The 17,891-nt window shown below is 39.6% G+C and overlaps 2 protein-coding genes across 5 annotated transcripts in view; both read left to right on the forward strand.

Moving 5' to 3' along the window:
* LOC146453381 (stimulated by retinoic acid gene 6 protein-like) overlaps positions 1-2,869 on the forward strand; it is a 12,150-nt gene extending 9,281 nt beyond the window's left edge. For all 3 annotated transcript variants that reach the window (XM_085096689.1, XM_085096690.1, XM_085096691.1), the window contains one exon: positions 187-2,869. In XM_085096689.1, coding sequence (XP_084952815.1) covers positions 187-362 — 176 coding nt within the window. In that variant the 3' untranslated portion in view covers positions 363-2,869. The remainder of the gene's footprint in view (positions 1-186) is intronic.
* A 5,499-nt stretch (positions 2,870-8,368) lies between these two features.
* Positions 8,369-17,891, forward strand: part of LOC146453382 (stimulated by retinoic acid gene 6 protein-like) — a 39,154-nt gene continuing 29,631 nt past the window's right edge. The window contains exon 1 of one of the 2 annotated variants that reach the window (XM_085096695.1): positions 8,369-8,444. In XM_085096695.1, the coding sequence (XP_084952821.1) occupies positions 8,416-8,444 (29 nt within the window). In that variant the 5' untranslated portion in view covers positions 8,369-8,415. Of the gene's footprint in view, positions 8,445-11,423; positions 17,444-17,891 lie in introns of those variants that run through there. The other variant, XM_085096694.1, reaches the window with a different exon arrangement.

Genomic DNA, 17,891 nt, shown 5'->3' on the forward strand with positions numbered 1-17,891 from the left:
AGCTGTTAGATTGATTAACGAAAGCAATAAGCAGGTTTGGACGGTTTGATTTGTCATTTGCCGAGTTTTGGCGCAAAAAATCTCTCCACGTCAGGAGAGCTCGCTTGCAGACTGTTTAATGTGGTGTAATGTTTGAAGTGCAAACCTGAAGAAAGTCCTAATTTTAGTTTTTTCTCTTCCTTTTAGTGTACAGTGGTGAAGCTCGTCTCCCGCGCCTGTCTCACAAAGCATTCAACCGCTGGCATGTTGCTGTGACGCTGCTTCGTAACCCGTCTCTCATCAAGTATCGTAAGCAGGGTATTGTAAAACCTGTTGTAGACTTGCAGGGAAGCATCAACGATGACATAAGCACTCTGATCTAAATGACAAGTTGGAGTAGGCTATAAAGCCTACGAACAAACTTGGCCATCACCCCTTTACTGAAAAGAGAGCCTAAACTAAGAAAAGCAACGTTCCAAACGCATATTTTAAACGATTTAAAAGTGAGATAATTGGGGAAAGGACTGCTGACTATAAGCGAACAAATGCGTTGAGACGTCTGCCAAATAAGAGGTTAAGGTGGAACTTTTCTCATTCGGCTGCCAAAACTAAAATGTACTTTAAAATGGCACTATCGATTACTTGATATATACATATTATTGATTAAAAATGATTTTGCTGAAGGTGAAAATATATTATAATTAAATATTGATATATAATTGATTATAATTGGTGGTTAGAAAAACTCGATTGATGACCTGTTGTCTTGTACATTGACCAATGGAAGTAGTCATTGTGTTTGCTTTGTCGGGTGCTGAGCTTGGTCCATGAAACAAGTGCAATATCTTGTAATCAGTACAAACTTTCCCAGCACTCCAACAGCCCATCCCCTTCCCCACAGCAAATGTTGGCAGAATTGTAGCACTGATTGCAAGGAGGGAATTGAGTGTTTTGAGGACGAATAAGAAAAGCTTCCAAGACGTTAAAAACTCACTTTTTGCTAAATGACTCAAGCGATATGTGCAAAGAAAAAGAGAAAAGTAATATTTACTCTATAAAAGTGTTAAAGGTGTAAAACACATTAAATGTGTTATGACTATAGAAGGTAAAATAATAACAGATGCTTTAATATATATAATGATTTAATATAATGTTTGTTAAAGAAAGAGGTGTATTAAAGGCTTGCTAGTATTGACATTGTAAGAGATCTGTTTATGATTCGGGTAGTGTCATGGTTTGCAAGATTTTTTAGTGAATAATCCGTGTTTGTTCTTTGGTTTTTTAGTATGACAGCGTAATAGGTTAGGGGGGGGGGGGGGGGGGGAGGGTTTAAACGATTTTCCGAAAAATGACCAGTTGTAAAATTTTTGGGAGCACTGAATTTCAGCCAAGGGCACTATCAAACAGTATAGTAGCTGGCTGAAATAAGGTGTATATTTCTTCTATGACCTACACAATAATTTGTACTGTTGTAAGCGCGTATAGTGCATGTTTATACTTTGTTACGGTTTTTTCAGTAAAATTTCTTGCCTTTGCAGTGACGTTTGACGGATTTGCCTAATAAGAATAAATTGTCATGCATGTTTTTTAACAGGGAACTTATGCAGCGACGACGGGAACGCCGACAAAAACGTCACTTGAAAATTTAACTCCACGCTATTTCAACTACGTCGCGATTATTCCAATAGATCCTTCACCAAAATGGCGGCCGAAAATTCAAGTAAGTTAAAATTAAAAACGTATACCAGCACTAGAAATAGCACTTTTACTTTAGTAACCCTGCAAAGCTTCAGCATATCAGGTGTAATATCAGCTGAGAAAATGTAAGTTGAAAAATGAAAAAAATTTACAGACGTTTGCATGACGTATACCCCCAGTCATACAAACGCGTGTAAATTTGTCAAATTTCATCTTACATTTCATAAGCTGATATAACACCTAATATGCTGAAACTTTGCAAGGTTACCAAAGTAAAGGTGCTCTTTCCAGTGCTGGTATCAGTTTTTCATTCAGTTCAATTTTAACTCATTCAAATCTGTTGCCGCCATTTTCGAGAAGGCTCTATTCATTCAAATTATACAATGTGGCCGAACAAATCCAGGAACTAAATTGGTAGGAACGGCCTTCAAGTTGAGCCGGACAGAAAATGAAAAAATTACGGTTTTGTTCTTACATTCTCTACATAACCTTGAATTTTGTCATTTCACGTTGTTGTTTATGATTGCAGTGGATGGTAAAGAAATGTACGAAAATTTAAAGGCGGTTGCCGGGCGATTCTTTTTTCATGAAACCAATACTTAGCGGCGTTGTTGTTGCAGTCGCCGTGGTCTCTGCATAAGTTCCCTAATATGTTTTTATAAAAACGTTAAACGTTTCTTAAAACATCCTTTAATTTGTAGACTGGAATCAGTGCCTCTTTTTAGTCTAAAAACTGATCCATCCATACTCTGAATGGTCTCAGGTTTTTGTTTGCTATCGTATTTTTTGTGTATGAGTGCCGGTTGCAGTTGCTTTCATACATCGTTGGATTTTTCCTACTTTTGTAGCAAGTCTTTTGTTGTTGTTTTCTCAGTTGATATGTTGTTTTAAGGTCCTATTTACACGAGTTGAAGACGCAATTAAAGAGGTGACTGATTACAGTAGATGCATTATTGTTACAAATATACTGACAGTTTATCAGGATACTTGGTTCGTTAGAATTGACAAGTAGGACATTTCGTATAAACCTTTTTTGAGCCTATGAAATGGATATTTGTATTAGGTGAAAGTTGATGTTCTTAAATTTCATTAAATTGTAAACAAGGTTCATCTTGAGCTGCACAATGTTTCTCCTTAATAGAGAATTAGTTGGAAAGGTATCATTAAAGTACCGTTAAAAAGAAGAAAGAAATTATGTCTCATTGTCCCTCAGTTTAAAACTAATTAACATTAGCATAAATCTACTAGTGTTCTATCGCAAATGCTGTTCTCTTAATGGCTACGCTACTGACTATCTATTCTGTTGTAGGTAGTGAGAAGACTAACAGCGTTCGGTTGTCAACAAAATCGAGGCCGCTTCTTCGCGTTTTCGAAGTGTCCGTGAAGGGAATTAAAATAATTTGTTGTTAAATTTTGAACAACGTACTCTCACGCAATGAAAATTTCGAGCTCGTAATCTAATTGAAATAAGCGAAAAGATAAATCCTTGATAAGGAAAATGTTTAGCAAGATTCTCCGCTAATCGTCCAGAAAACTATGTCGTGCGCTCCCACGAGCTCAATCGACCTTAGAGACCTCAAGAAACCACCACGGCAACACCGACGGAAATGTCACTTGAAAATATAAGTTCGCGTTACTTGTACTACCTCGCAATTATGCCAATTCGTTCAACCTTTACAATGTGGCCGAACTATCCAGTACGAGAACATGTGGAAACGGCGTTCAAGTTGAGACAGGGAATGAAAAACATACTGTCATGTGTTAAAAAGGCAGTTTGGTCCCGTTTACGCTCGCCTACCCGAGCTACCCTGGGCGACCCGACTTTTCCTACATTTCCTTACAAAACTTGGCGAACCGTTTACATGAGAAACAAGAGGTTGGCTCGGCTAGAAGTAAAGAGTGACCCGCCTAGCCGGGTCACCCTTTTGCGATGGTCGGGTCACCCTCCTAGCCGGGCCAACTTTTCTCCAAGGCGAGACAATCAGAGCATGCGCGAGCGCTGTTGGCTCGGGCAAAGGTGTCAACTTTTTTTATCATATAAACGCTCGCTGAAGTTGACTCGGCTGGGAGGGGACACCCTTTCCTGGCACAACTTTTCTCCATGTAACGGGGCCTTAGACTACCCGGCTTGCATATATGCTAGTATGCCAGACAACCTTTCTCCATGGGAACACTACAGATTAGGGAAAACTCGCCTATGCCCCGTTCAACGTATCGCTGGTTTCCAAAAGCGCCAACTCGACGTACTTATGAAATCGAAATTAAATTTACTTTTTCCAGAGAAAAGAATGTTTTCTTTTGAATACCAGTATATTTCGCTAAATGAATTATTTGTTGCAGAAGGCAGTTTGTTATAGATATTTTCTAATTTGACCGAACTTGCCCGTAATCGAGGAAGATAGTTTACTAGGAGGGGAATATGTAAAGATACATGCAAGCGATAGTTCCCTTGTGTTTCTGTTGCCTTGTTTCTGTCCGGTCCTGTGCTGTGCGCCTTTGTCTACAGCCAGTTCATTTCTTTGATGTATCTGCACCCGAAACAGATTGACCGCTAAGAAGGAAAGACGCTTTTATTATATAGAAAGGAGTGTTTTCAGGAAAATTCGCCACTCTTAACATTCGTACGCCGAGTAACGTATTATCCAGATCCTCACTAGTGAGGATATCGATGACGTCATTTCCTGCTTTTTCACAGTTGTTTGTGCAAACAGTCAGTAAAACACTGGTGTCTATACAACAAAAAGAAAAATACACGGTGGCTTGAAGGTATGAATTTTATTTTCTAGTGTTAAGAAACAATATTTAACCACTCGAAAATAAAATTTATATCTTAACACCGCCGTGTAATATCCTCTATAAATTAGAAACAAGGCAATGGCTTCCTGGTATTAAACATGCACACAACAGCAGTCGGGAGAGGTTCCAGAACGTTAATTCACTGACTAATCTCGTACCCCGATCTCAGTCGTCGGTTCGGGAATGACCGTGGGAGATCTGGGTACGAGATTATTCACTGACGTTACTCGGAAAATGGTCGAACGTACGTAGAATTGTGGCTGATCCAAATACTTCCAACGGTATCCACAAACTTGATGTGAAAGGTGGCCAAAAAACGATCGACATTTTTCATAAATGGCGGTCGATAAATTAATATTCTTTATTTTCATGAAAATCAGCCTTACTAGCCTCGTTACCATGTGTAAAAATCTACAGAATGTTTTCTCTAAAACTGAGGTTAAAGTGAGGCTAATAATAATAATAAATATTATTATATGGCAAGGTAGTCTTGAGGTAAATCCGCGCGTTCTGATTGGCTCTTTCTTGGTCAGGATTTTACCATACGGACCGTTTCCATGGAAATGGTCTTAAGCCGTGTATTTTTATGACAAGCGGCAAATTTGAAAATTTGCAGCTAAAACTGCGAAAAGAAAACCTGAAAATACTTTCATTCTTCGCAAAGAAACTACCCAAAAGACTGAATCCAACATGGACGAAGAAGAATATCATTTACAAAGCAAATTTTACTATCCCGAAGATCTAGAAACCTCTGAAGCAGGCATCTGCGAAAGCCGAGGAAGCCATTGAGGATTTTATAAACAAACAGAAAAGTGAAAACACAAAAGGAAGAAGTCTACTGATATGAATACTCTACTCCGTTTTATTGAAGCTAACGGCTTGAATAGTCAAACAATTGAAAGCCTACCTTCGTCCGAGCTTGATCACCTTTTGTCAATTTCTTTTTTTTTTATGAACGTACGCAGGAAAAATGGTGAATACGAGCCAGCAACATTTTCCAGTTTTCAGCGCAACATATACAGCGATACTTCTCTGAGAAGAAATATCCATTCAACATACTCAAGGATAATGAGTTCAAAAATCGAGAAGAGTTCTAGCTGCGAAGCACAAGTCACTAGTTCGCGAGCACGACAGAAGAAACGAGCTGAAAGCCGCTCGGGCGATTGACGAAAACGAAGAAGATGCTCTTTTTGAGGCAGGAGAATTCGGCGACTCCAATCCAGTTGCACTCCAAAGAACTGTGTGGTGGTTTTTATCCCTACACTTGGGTTTCCAAGCCAGAGATGAGAGCGAGGAGGACAATTGACTTAATGCTGCTTCTTTTAAAGTTGAAAATGGTTTTCACAGCAACCTTTTCTTGATCCGTACTTTGTGATGCGCTAGTAAATTTTCTGGGAACGAAGAAACCCTTTTCTGAGTTTCAAAAACAAACCGCAGCTGTTAAGATTTTCGTCAAATTCCGCTACAAAGCGTTCTTGAAGTCTTTTCTATAAACATGTAAACGTTCAGTAAATTTGTTTTCATGTTATCCTCGTGGTACCGTAGCTTGTTCTTTTTGGGTTGCTCGCGTCATCAAAAACACGTCACGACAGAAACCCTTTGAATTCAAGTGACCGGAAGTGCGTTTTTTAAAATAAACAAGTTTGCTCCGAGGGCCATATAATAAACTACTTACTAACCTAGCTTGCTCGAGCCGTACTGGGGAATATTGGCCCTCGGTCGTTTTTGTACGGACCTCGCTGTGCTTGGTCCGTACTGTTACGACCTCGGGCCAATATTCCCCAGTACGGCCCTCGCGCTCGGTTAGTAAGAGGTTAATAATAATATAATAATAATGATACTGATACTTCTATACTTCTATTGCGCAGATAAACAAATAATTTGATCAAATGCGCATTACAATATGTTACATGTTACAAGAACAAACAATGGGTCACGTGACCTAAAGGCGGGAATTTAATAAGAGTCACAGGACATCCATCGCATTAAAGAGCTAGGCTCCTCAGCTAGCCTTGCCCCCTGGCATAATTTTCTTTGTTTAGTATCGCAAATATGGGGTTTGCAACGGATTTTTATATAATCTATAAGGTTTTCTACTAAATATGGCTCGTAAAAATGTTGTTTAAACGAAGAAAAAAAAAAGAAAGAAAGAAAATGCATTTTTTGCGTAACGTCCGGTCTGACGAGAAGATCCATAGGCTAATCGTCACTGAATGTGTGTGATTGTTGCGGGTAAAGCTACTAAATTTTTTAACTGCATTTATATTTTTTGTTTTCAGACACAATTAATTTAGATTAAAGCGCGGGAAAAATTGCCCGCAGGGTATCTTGTGTCACCACCTTTGCATACGACTCCGGCCTACTTGCCTCATACACAGAAATTCTTTGCATCTTAATGAAATCTTTCTTATGGTTCTGGTTTTCGTTCTTGGAAGATTGAAAGGCGTGAGATCGGTTTCCTATAACAAGCATTAGCAGAAGTTTGACGCATTGTTGCACATGCAGACATACTTTTTCCGAGAAAAGTGATTTGCATAATACCGATCAGATAACAAACTAATTTACCAGCCCCTTGTAAGACTTATTGTCTCTAAAATTCGGATCTTTCGTTTAAAGTTTCTCTCTAAACAATGTATCTTCCCGATCTGGCAATTATTTTGTGTCGTAACACAATCTTTCCTATGCTCCTGACTTTCATTCTTAGAAGATTAAAAGGTATTTCGGCGATATCGGTGGCCTAATACCAAGCATTAGCAAAAGTTTGACCCATTATTGCGCATGCAGACATCCTTTTTCCGAGAAAAGTGATTTGCATAATACGGATCTGATAACAAACTAATTTACAAGCTCCTGGTAAGACTTATTGTCTCTGAAATTCGGATCTTTTGTTTGAAGTTTCTCTCTAAACAATGCATCTTCTGGCGCGTTAAATAAAAGGAAAGCAAAACAAAACAAAGACACATCGCCTCGTGCCCTGATTGGTTTTTCAGTTTACTAATTAACACTGATAGTAAAAGCAGCCGTCATAAACCAAATGCTAGTCTTTCCATAACTTAAGGTGGCTTACTACAGTTTTAAAGGAGTATAAGGGCACAACTTTTAACTCTTTTGAAAGAGGTTCCAAGTTGTTTTTCCCTTCACTGTCTACTGTTTGCTTAAGTCTTTTACGATTCTATGTGAAATTTGAACAATTAAACGTCAACAAATAGCCAAAATGAGCGACCGAGTATCCAATGAGAGACTGGGCACTAGTAGGTTAAGTCACGTTTTACTCAAATTCTACCCATATGACCCCACCTGAAAATTTCACGAATAAGAAATTGGGTCTGATTTAACATTCATGCAAAATAAAATAAAAATTTGTAAGACAGTTTCTGTGCAAACTAAGAGAATGTGAAATCAAAAATAGCTCAAAATCTGTCTTACAGATTTTTCAAAAATTTTGGCTCCAAACGTGATTCACCCGAACAAATCAACCGTGAAAATTTCATCATAAGTTGTACGGTAAGTTTTCGAGCAATCCTCGATCAAAGACAGGTTTTTACAACCTCGGACGAGAATTGAATTGCGCATGCCCTTTATTTAAGCGCGCGCTCATGTAACGCCATGTATCGCGTGCGAGAAAGGTACCGTAAATTAGAGCTCTTTTACCGAATGTTTATCAAACTTTTTTGCCATATTTTTCTGGCCCTAGGCTTGATTACATGTTTGGACGGAGTTTTGAAACTATCGCTACATATACCAAAGAGATTTGACGCCTTTCAAGTGTTGAAGTGGTTTTTGTTACTTCTTGAGGTTACCTGCTTCATTTTTGCACGCGCGACAAATACTGACGTGAGGCAGGCTATCATAGCGCGCGCTACCAAGTCTCGGAAAAACTGTAGTAAGCCACCTTAAGGCATAGATACATAGAAATCACTTCCCAGCCGCAAGACTTTTATTATGGCGAGTACTTCTTCGAATAATGAAGGGTAAGTGAATCTAGCTTAATAACCTTCAAATCAATTGTTTCAACCCCATTTGGCAAATATATGATCATGTAATATGTTTACTTCTATCAATGGGTTTGATATAGCAGCTCTGATACGGTCTCAAGTGATCGGCTTCCAATACTGAAATCAATTCAATTCACTATTTACGGATACCCGTAACATGAAATGTAACATGAATTGGAAGTTCAGTAAACAGCTTCCATTTGGATGAGGGTCTCAGCGAAAACGGATATAAAGTTTTATCGACTGTGGTCATTGATAAGGTACCTTGGCCACTTTAAAGTGGTTCGAAAACTAAAGTCTCGTGTTCTAGCCCTCCCTCAGAGCAAATGACTCAAAACGCAAGCTCTCGAACTATCGAATCTCAATACGATGACCGAAAGCATATATTTTTGGCACTTATTAATTAATACGAACACGAATGGTAAACATTTTAAAATTTTTATAGATGTCTGAAACAGGAAATGCATGGCTAACCACGGACCTTAATTAAACAATTGCAAATGACTCTGTCCACGAATCGAAACCCACGTTGACTGACACAAGGTTGGAGCAGCCACCTTTAAACAGCTGAGCAACAAATGGTTTCATAAGTTGATTTTCATTCACTGCTTGTACTTTGTGCAACAATCTACTTAATAGGAGAATGTGGAGTCATATAGTCTTGAAGAGCTCATGCGTTTATCTAGATAATTACCACAGCAATCATGTTTATAACGACAGTGTAGAATTAACAATTATTGGACGGAATTGAGCAAAATATCGTGATTTGTCAGTGGCAAGCACGGTCTATTGCTTTGCCAGGTAGTGCGATTTCTAAGACTCAGTGAGAACGAATTCGGAGTCGACAAGCAATGGAAAGAAAACATATCGAAATTGGTAACCTGGTCTACAATTCCTTGCTTAAGGTATATGAAGGTAAGGTCGCGCCCATTATCATCGTACCAGTTGGGTGGCGTGGCGTTCTCATGCTGCTTTTTTGGGAGGCCTAGCTGCCTAGCTGGGTCCCTAGCTGCCTTCCGGCGCCACACCTGGCGATTTTTAATTCGCCGCAACCAAATGCGCCGATCGCGGTGAATTTGAACACCAGCGATTTCGCCAGCGATTGATGCGGACACACCTGGCAATTTTATACGCTGATCGCCACGATCGGGGAAAATCGCCAGGTGTGCCCGGTGCAGCGATAGTGCGTTTTCACCGATCGCGCGATCGGCGTATGAAATCGCCGATATCTGGCATGTCAGATAACGGCGATTAAATTCGCCTAGTGCGCCCGTACGCTCATCGCTGCGAATCGCCAGTAAAGTAAACCAATCAGGCTGGGCGATTTTATCACATGACTTTTCAATGGAGCCCGGGAACAACGTTGAAGTGCCACATCGCCGCAATCGGCATCGGTCGGTGGCGAAAATTGCTGGCGATCAAATTCACCGCGATCGGCGATTTCGGTTGCGAAGAATTAAAAATCGCCAGGTGTGTCGCCGGCTTCAGGCAGCTAGGGTAACCGACTTGCACGCATGCGAGGCAACGTTTTTCGGCATGGAAACACTACTGGTCGGGATAACTCGCCTATGTCTCGGGAACTTTTCGATAGTTTCCAAAAGCGTTTATATTGCCATTGCCAAGGAAACTCGTGTTACAACAGACAAGCAAATAAGTCACCTGACCCAACGGCGGGAATAAGATTCACAGAAGATCCATCCGCAACAAAGGGCTAGGCTCCGCGGTTAGCCTTGAACCCCTGGCATAGATTTCTTTGTTAAGTTTGACAAATATGGGGTTTGCAACGGATTTTTAAATGATCTCTCAGGTTTTTTACTAAATGTGGCTCGTAAAAATGTTGTTTAAATGAAGAAAAAAGAAAGAAAGAAAGAAAGAAAGAAAGAAAGAAAGAAAGAAAGAAAGAAAGAAAGAAAGAAAGAAAGAAAGAAAGAAAGAAAGAAAGAAAGAAAGAAAGAAAGAAAATGCATTTTTTGCTTAACGTCCGGTCTGATGAGAAGATCCATAGCCTAATCGTCACTGAATGTCTGTGATTGTTACGGGTAGAGCTACTAAATTTTTCAACTGCATTTATAGTTGTTTCCTTATACAGACACAATTAGTTAAGATTAAAGCGCGGGAAAAATTGCCCGCAGGGTATCTTGTGTCACCATCTTTGCATACGACTCCGGCCTATTTGCCTCATACACAGAAATTCTTTGCGTCTTAATGAAATCGTTCTATGGTTCTGGTTTTCGTTCTTAGAAGATTAAAAGGAGTAACATTGGTTTCCTATAACAAACATTAGTAAAAGTTTGACGCATTGTTGCGCATGCCGACATACTTTTTCCGAGAAAAGTGATTTGCATAATACGGATCAGATAACAAACTAATTTACCAGCCCCTTGTAAGACTTGCTGTCTTTGAAATTCGGATCTTTTGTTTGAAGTTTCTCTTTAAACAATGTATCTTCTGGAAATTATTTTGCGTCATAAGACAATCTTTCCTATGCTCCTGACTTTCATTCTTAGAAGATTAAAAGGTAATGCGGCGATAGCGGTGGCTTAATACCAAGCATTAGCAAAAGTTTGACGCATTATTGCAGACATCCTTTTTCCGAGAAAAGTGATTTGCATAACACGGATCAGATAACAGACTGATTTACCAGCCCCTTGTAAGACTTACTGTCTTTGAAATTCGGAACTTTTGTTTGAAGTTTCTCTCTAAACAATGTATCTTCGGGCGCGTTAAAGAAAAGCAAAACAAAACAGACACACAGCGCCTTGTGCCCTGATTGGTTTATCAGTTTACTAATTAACACTGATAGTAAAAGCAGCCGTCATAAACCAAATGCTAGTCTTTCCATTACTAAAGGCATAGGACCATAGAAATCACTACCCAGCCGAAAGACTTTTAATATGGCGAGTATTTCTTCGAATAGTGAAGGGTAAGTGAATCTAGCTTAATAACCTTCAAATCAATTGTTTCAAGCCCATTTGGCAAATATATGATCATGTAATATGTTTACTTCTATCAATGGGTTTGATATAGCAGCTCTGATACGGTCTCAAGTGATCGGCTTCCAATACTGAAATCAATTCAATTCACTATTTACGGATACCCGTAACATGAAATGTAACATGAATTGGAAGTTCAGTAAACCAGCTTCCATTTGGATGAAGGTCTTAGCGAAAACGAATATAAAGTTTTATCGACTGTGGTCATTGATAAGGTAACTTAGCCACTTTAAAGTGGTTCGAAAGCTAACGTCTCGTGTTTAGCCCTCCCTCAGAGCAAATCGCTCAAAACGCAAGCTCTCGAATTATCGAATCTCAATACGATGACCGAAAGTATATATTTTTGGCACTTATTTATTATGCACACGGACGGTAAACATTTTAAAATTCTTATAGATGTCTGAAAGAGGAAATGCATGGCTAACCACAGACCTTAAAAACAATTGCAAATGACTCTGTTCACGAACTGAAACCAACGTTGACTGGTACAAGGTTGGAGCAGCCACCTTTAAACAGCTAAGCAAGAAATAGTTTCATAAGTTGATTATCATTCACTGCTGGTACTCTGTGGAACAATCTACTTGATAAGAGAATGTAGAGTCATATAGTCTTGAAGAGCGGATACGTTTATCTAGATAATTACCACAGCAATCATGTTTATAACGACAGTGTAGAATTAACAATTATTGGACGGGATTGTGCAAAATATCGTGATTTGTCGGTGGCGAGCACGATCTATTGCTTTGCCAGTTAGCGCGATTTCTCAGACTCAGTGAGAACGAATTCGGAGTCGACAAGCAATTGAAAGAAAACCTATGGAAATTGGTAACCTGGTCTACAATTCCTTGCTTAAGGTCTATGAAGGTAAGGTCGCGCCCATTATCATCGTACCAGTTGGGTGGCGTGGCGTTCTCGTGGTGCTTCTTTGGGAGGCCTAGCTGCCTAGCTGGGACCCAAGCTGCCTTCCGGCGCTACACCTGGCGATTTTTAATTCGCCGCAACCAAATGCGCCGATCGCGGTGAATTTGATCGCCAGCAATTTCGCCACCGATAAATGAGGACACACCTGGCAATTTTATACATAGATCGCCGCGATCGGCGAAAATCGCCAGGTGTGCCCGGTGCAGCGTTAGCGATCTTTCACCGATCGCCGCGATCTGCGTATGAAATCGCCGATATCTGGCATGTCAAATATCAGCGATTAAATTCGCCTAGTGCGCCCGTACGCTCATTACTGCGAATCGCCAGTAAAGTAAACCAATCAGGCGGGGCGATTTTATCACATGACTTTTCAAAATGCCCCTCGATGGAGCCCGGGAACAAGGTTGAAGTGCCACGTCACCGTAATCGGCATCGGTTGGTGGCAAAAATTGCTGGCGATCAAATTCACCGCGATCGGCGATTTCGGTTGCGAAGAATTAAAAATCGCCAGCTGTGTCGCAGGCTTCAGGCAGCTAGGGTAACCGACTTGCACGCATGCGAGGCAACGTTTTGCGGCATGGAAACACTACTGGTCGGGATAACTCGCCTATGTCTCGGGAACTTTTCGATAGTTTCCAAAAGCGTGTAAATTGCCATTGCCAAGGAAACTCAAAATAAGCAAATAAGTCACCTGACCCAACGGCGGGAATAAGATTCACAGAATATCCATCCGCAACAAAGGGCTCGGCTCCGCGGTTAGCCTTGCTCCCTGGCATAGATTTCTTTGTTAAGTTTGGCAAATATGGGGTTGGCAACGGATTTTTATATGATCTCTCAGGTTTTTTACTTAATATGGCTCGTAAAAATGTTGTTTAAATGAAGAAAAAAGAAAGAAGGAAAGAAAGAAAGAAAGAAAGAAAGAAAGAAAGAAAGAAAGAAAGAAAGAAAGAAAGAAAGAAAGAAAGAAAGAAAGAAAGAAAGAAAGAAAAAAAGAAAGAAAGAAAGAAAGAAAAACAGAAAGAAAGAAAGAAAGAAAGAAGGAAAGAAAGAAAAAAAGAAAGAAGGAAAGAAAGAAAGAAAGAAAGAAAGAAAGAAAGAAAAACAGAAAGAAAGAAAGAAAGAAAGAAAGAAAGAAAGAAAGAAAGAAAGAAAGTTTGTTAAGTTTGGCAAATGTGGGGTTTGCAAGGGATTTTTATATGGTCTCTCAGGTTTTTCACTAAATATGGCTCGTGAAAATGTTGTTTAAATGAAGAAAAAAGAAAGAAAGAAAGAAAGAAAGAAAGAAAGAAAGAAAGAAAGAAAGAAAGAAAGAAAGAAAGAAAGAAAGAAAGAAAGAAAGAAAGAAAGAAAGAAAATGCATTTTTTGATTAACGCCCGGTCTGATAAGAAGATCCATAGCCTAATCTTCACTGAATGACCTTGATTTTTGCTGGTAAAGCTACTAAATTTTTTGACTACAGTTATATTTTTTCCTTGTACAGACAGAATTAATTTAGATTAAAGCGCGGGAAAAATTGCCTGCAGGGTATCTTGTGTCACCTTCTTTGCATACGACTCCGGCCTACTTGCCTCATACACAGAAATTATTTGCGTCTTAATCAGTGAAATCTTTCTTATGGTTCTGGTTTTCTTTCTTGGAAGATTGAAAGGCGTGATATCGGTTTCCTATAACAAGCATTAGCAAACGTTTGACGGATTATTGCGCATGCAGACATGCTTTTACCGAGAAAAGTGATTTGCATAATACGGATCAGATAACAAACTAATTTACCAGCTCCTAGTAAGACTTAGTGTCTCTGAAATTCGGATCGTTTGTTTGAAGTTTCTTTCTAAACAATGTATCTTCTGGCGCGTTAACTCGGAAAAGGAAAGCAAAACAAAACGAACACACATCGCCTCGTGCCCTGATTGGTTTATCAGTTTACTAATTAACACTGATAGGAAAAGCAGCCGTCATAAACCAAATGCTAGTCTTTCCATGACTAAAGGCATAGGACCATAGAAATCACTTCCCAGTCGCAAGACTTTTAATATGGCGAGTACTTCTTCGAATAATGAAGGGTAAGTAAATCTAGCTTAATAACCTTCAAATCAATTGTTTCAACTTCATTTGGCAAATATATGATCATGTAATATGTTTACTTCTATCAATGTGTTTGATATAGCAGCTCTGATACGGTCTCACGTGATTGGCTTCCAATACTGAAATCAATTCAATTCACTATTTACGGATACCCGTAACATGAAATGTAACATGAATTGGAAGTTCAGTAAACAGCTTCCATTTGGATGAGGGTCTCAGTGAAAACGGATATAAAGTTTTGTCGACTGTGGTCATTGATAAGGTACCTTGGCCACTTTAAAGTGGTTCGAAACCTAACGTCTCGTGTTCTAGCCCTCCCTCATAGCAAATCACTCAAAACGCAAGCTGTCGAACTATCGAATCTCAATACGATGACCGAAAGCATATATTTTTGGCACTTATTAATTAATACGAACACGAATGGTAAACATTTTAAAATTTTTATAGATGTCTGAAACAGGAAATGCATGGCTAACCACGGACCTTAATTAAACAATTGCAAATGACTCTGTTCACGAATTGAAACCCACGTTGACTGGTACAAGGTTGGAGCAGCCACCTTTTAACAGCTGAGCAAGAAATAGTTTCATAAGTTGATTTTCATTCTCTGCTGGTACTCTGTGGAACAATCTACTTGATAGGAGAATGTAGAGTCATATAGTCTTGAAGAGCGGATACGTTTATCTAGATAATTACCACAGCAATCATGTTTATAACGACAGTGTAGAATTAACAATTATTGGACGGGATTGTGCAAAATATCGTGATTTGTCGGTGGCGAGCACGATCTATTGCTTTGCCAGTTAGCGCGATTTCTCAGACTCAGTGAGAACGAATTCGGAGTCGACAAGCAATTGAAAGAAAACCTATGGAAATTGGCAACCTGGTCTACAATTCCTTGCTTAAGGTCTATGAAGGTAAGGTCGCGCCCATTATCATCGTACCAGTTGGGTGGCGTGGCGTTCTCGTGGTGCTTCTTTGGGAGGCCTAGCTGCCTAGCTGGGACCCAAGCTGCCTTCCGGCGCCACACCTGGCGATTTTTAATTCGCCGCAACCAAATGCGCCGATCGCGGTGAATTTGATCGCCAGCAATTTCGCCACCGATAAATGAGGACACACCTGGCAATTTTATACATAGATCGCCGCGATCGGCGAAAATCGCCAGGTGTGCCCGGTGCAGCGTTAGCGATCTTTCACCGATCGCCGCGATCTGCGTATGAAATCGCCGATATCTGGCATGTCAAATATCAGCGATTAAATTCGCCTAGTGCGCCCGTACGCTCATTACTGCGAATCGCCAGTAAAGTAAACCAATCAGGCGGGGCGATTTTATCACATGACTTTTCAAAATGCCCCTCGATGGAGCCCGGGAACAAGGTTGAAGTGCCACGTCGCCGTAATCGGCATCGGTTGGTGGCAAAAATTGCTGGCGATCAAATTCACCGCGATCGGCGATTTCGGTTGCGAAGAATTAAAAATCACCAGGTGTGTCGCAGGCTTCAGGCAGCTAGGGTAACCGACTTGCACGCATGCGAGGCAACGTTTTTCGGCATGGAAACACTACTGGTCGGGATAACTCGCCTATGTCTCGGGAACTTTTCGATAGTTTCCAAAAGCGTGTAAATTGCCATTGCCAAGGAAACTCAAAAAAAGCAAATAAGTCACCTGACCCAACGGCGGGAATAAGATTCACAGAATATCCATCCGCAACAAAGGGCTCGGCTCCGCGGTTAGCCTTGCTCCCTGGCATAGATTTCTTTGTTAAGTTTGGCAAATATGGGGTTGGCAACGGATTTTTATATGATCTCTCAGGTTTTTTACTTAATATGGCTCGTAAAAATGTTGTTTAAATGAAGAAAAAAGAAAGAAGGAAAGAAAGAAAGATAGAAAGACAGAAAGAAAAAAAAAAGAAAGAAAGAAAGAAAAACAGAAAGAAAGAAAGAAAGAAAGAAAGAAAGAAAGAAGGAAAGAAAGAAAGAAAGAAAGAAAGAAAGAAAGAAAGAAAGAAAGAAAGAAAGAAAGAAAGAAAGAAAGAAAGATAGAAAGAAAGTTTGTTAAGTTTGGCAAATGTGGGGTTTGCAAAGGATTTTTATATGGTCTCTCAGGTTTTTCACTAAATATGGCTCGTGAAAATGTTGTTTAAATGAAGAAAAAAGAAAGAAAGAAAGAAAAAAAGAAAGAAGGAAAGAAAGAAAGAAAGAAAGAAAGAAAGAAAGAAAGAAAGAAAGAAAGAAAGAAAGAAAGAAAGAAAGAAAGAAAGAAAGAAAGAAAATGCATTTTTTGATTAACGCCCGGTCTGATAAGAAGATCCATAGCCTAATCTTCACTGAATGACCTTGATTTTTGCTGGTAAAGCTACTAAATTTTTTGACTACAGTTATATTTTTTCCTTGTACAGACAGAATTAATTTAGATTAAAGCGCGGGAAAAATTGCCTGCAGGGTATCTTGTGTCACCTTCTTTGCATACGACTCCGGCCTACTTGCCTCATACACAGAAATTATTTGCGTCTTAATCAGTGAAATCTTTCTTATGGTTCTGGTTTTCTTTCTTGGAAGATTGAAAGGCGTGATATCGGTTTCCTATAACAAGCATTAGCAAACGTTTGACGGATTATTGCGCATGCAGACATGCTTTTACCGAGAAAAGTGATTTGCATAATACGGATCAGATAACAAACTAATTTACCAGCTCCTAGTAAGACTTAGTGTCTCTGAAATTCGGATCGTTTGTTTGAAGTTTCTTTCTAAACAATGTATCTTCTGGCGCGTTAACTCGGAAAAGGAAAGCAAAACAAAACGAACACACATCGCCTCGTGCCCTGATTGGTTTATCAGTTTACTAATTAACACTGATAGGAAAAGCAGCCGTCATAAACCAAATGCTAGTCTTTCCATGACTAAAGGCATAGGACCATAGAAATCACTTCCCAGTCGCAAGACTTTTAATATGGCGAGTACTTCTTCGAATAATGAAGGGTAAGTAAATCTAGCTTAATAACCTTCAAATCAATTGTTTCAACTTCATTTGGCAAATATATGATCATGTAATATGTTAACTTCTATCAATGGGTTTGATGTAGCAGCTCTGATACGGTCTCACGTGATTGGCTTCCAATACTGAAATCAATTCAATTCACTATTTACGGATACCCGTAACATGAAATGTAACATGAATTGGAAGTTCAGTAAACAGCTTCCATTTGGATGAGGGTCTCAGTGAAAACGGATATAAAGTTTTATCGACTGTGGTCATTGATAAGGTACCTTGGCCACTTTAAAGTGGTTCGAAACCTAACGTCTCGTGTTCTAGCCCTCCCTCATAGCAAATCACTCAAAACGCAAGCTCTCGAACTATTCAATCTCAATACGATGACCGAAAGCATATACTTTTGGCACTTATTAATTAATACGAACACGAATGGTA

Source organism: Pavona decussata, unplaced genomic scaffold (genome assembly GCF_977016875.1).
Source record: "Pavona decussata unplaced genomic scaffold, jaPavDecu1.1 SCAFFOLD_334, whole genome shotgun sequence".
NCBI classification, from domain to species: domain Eukaryota; kingdom Metazoa; phylum Cnidaria; class Anthozoa; order Scleractinia; family Agariciidae; genus Pavona; species Pavona decussata.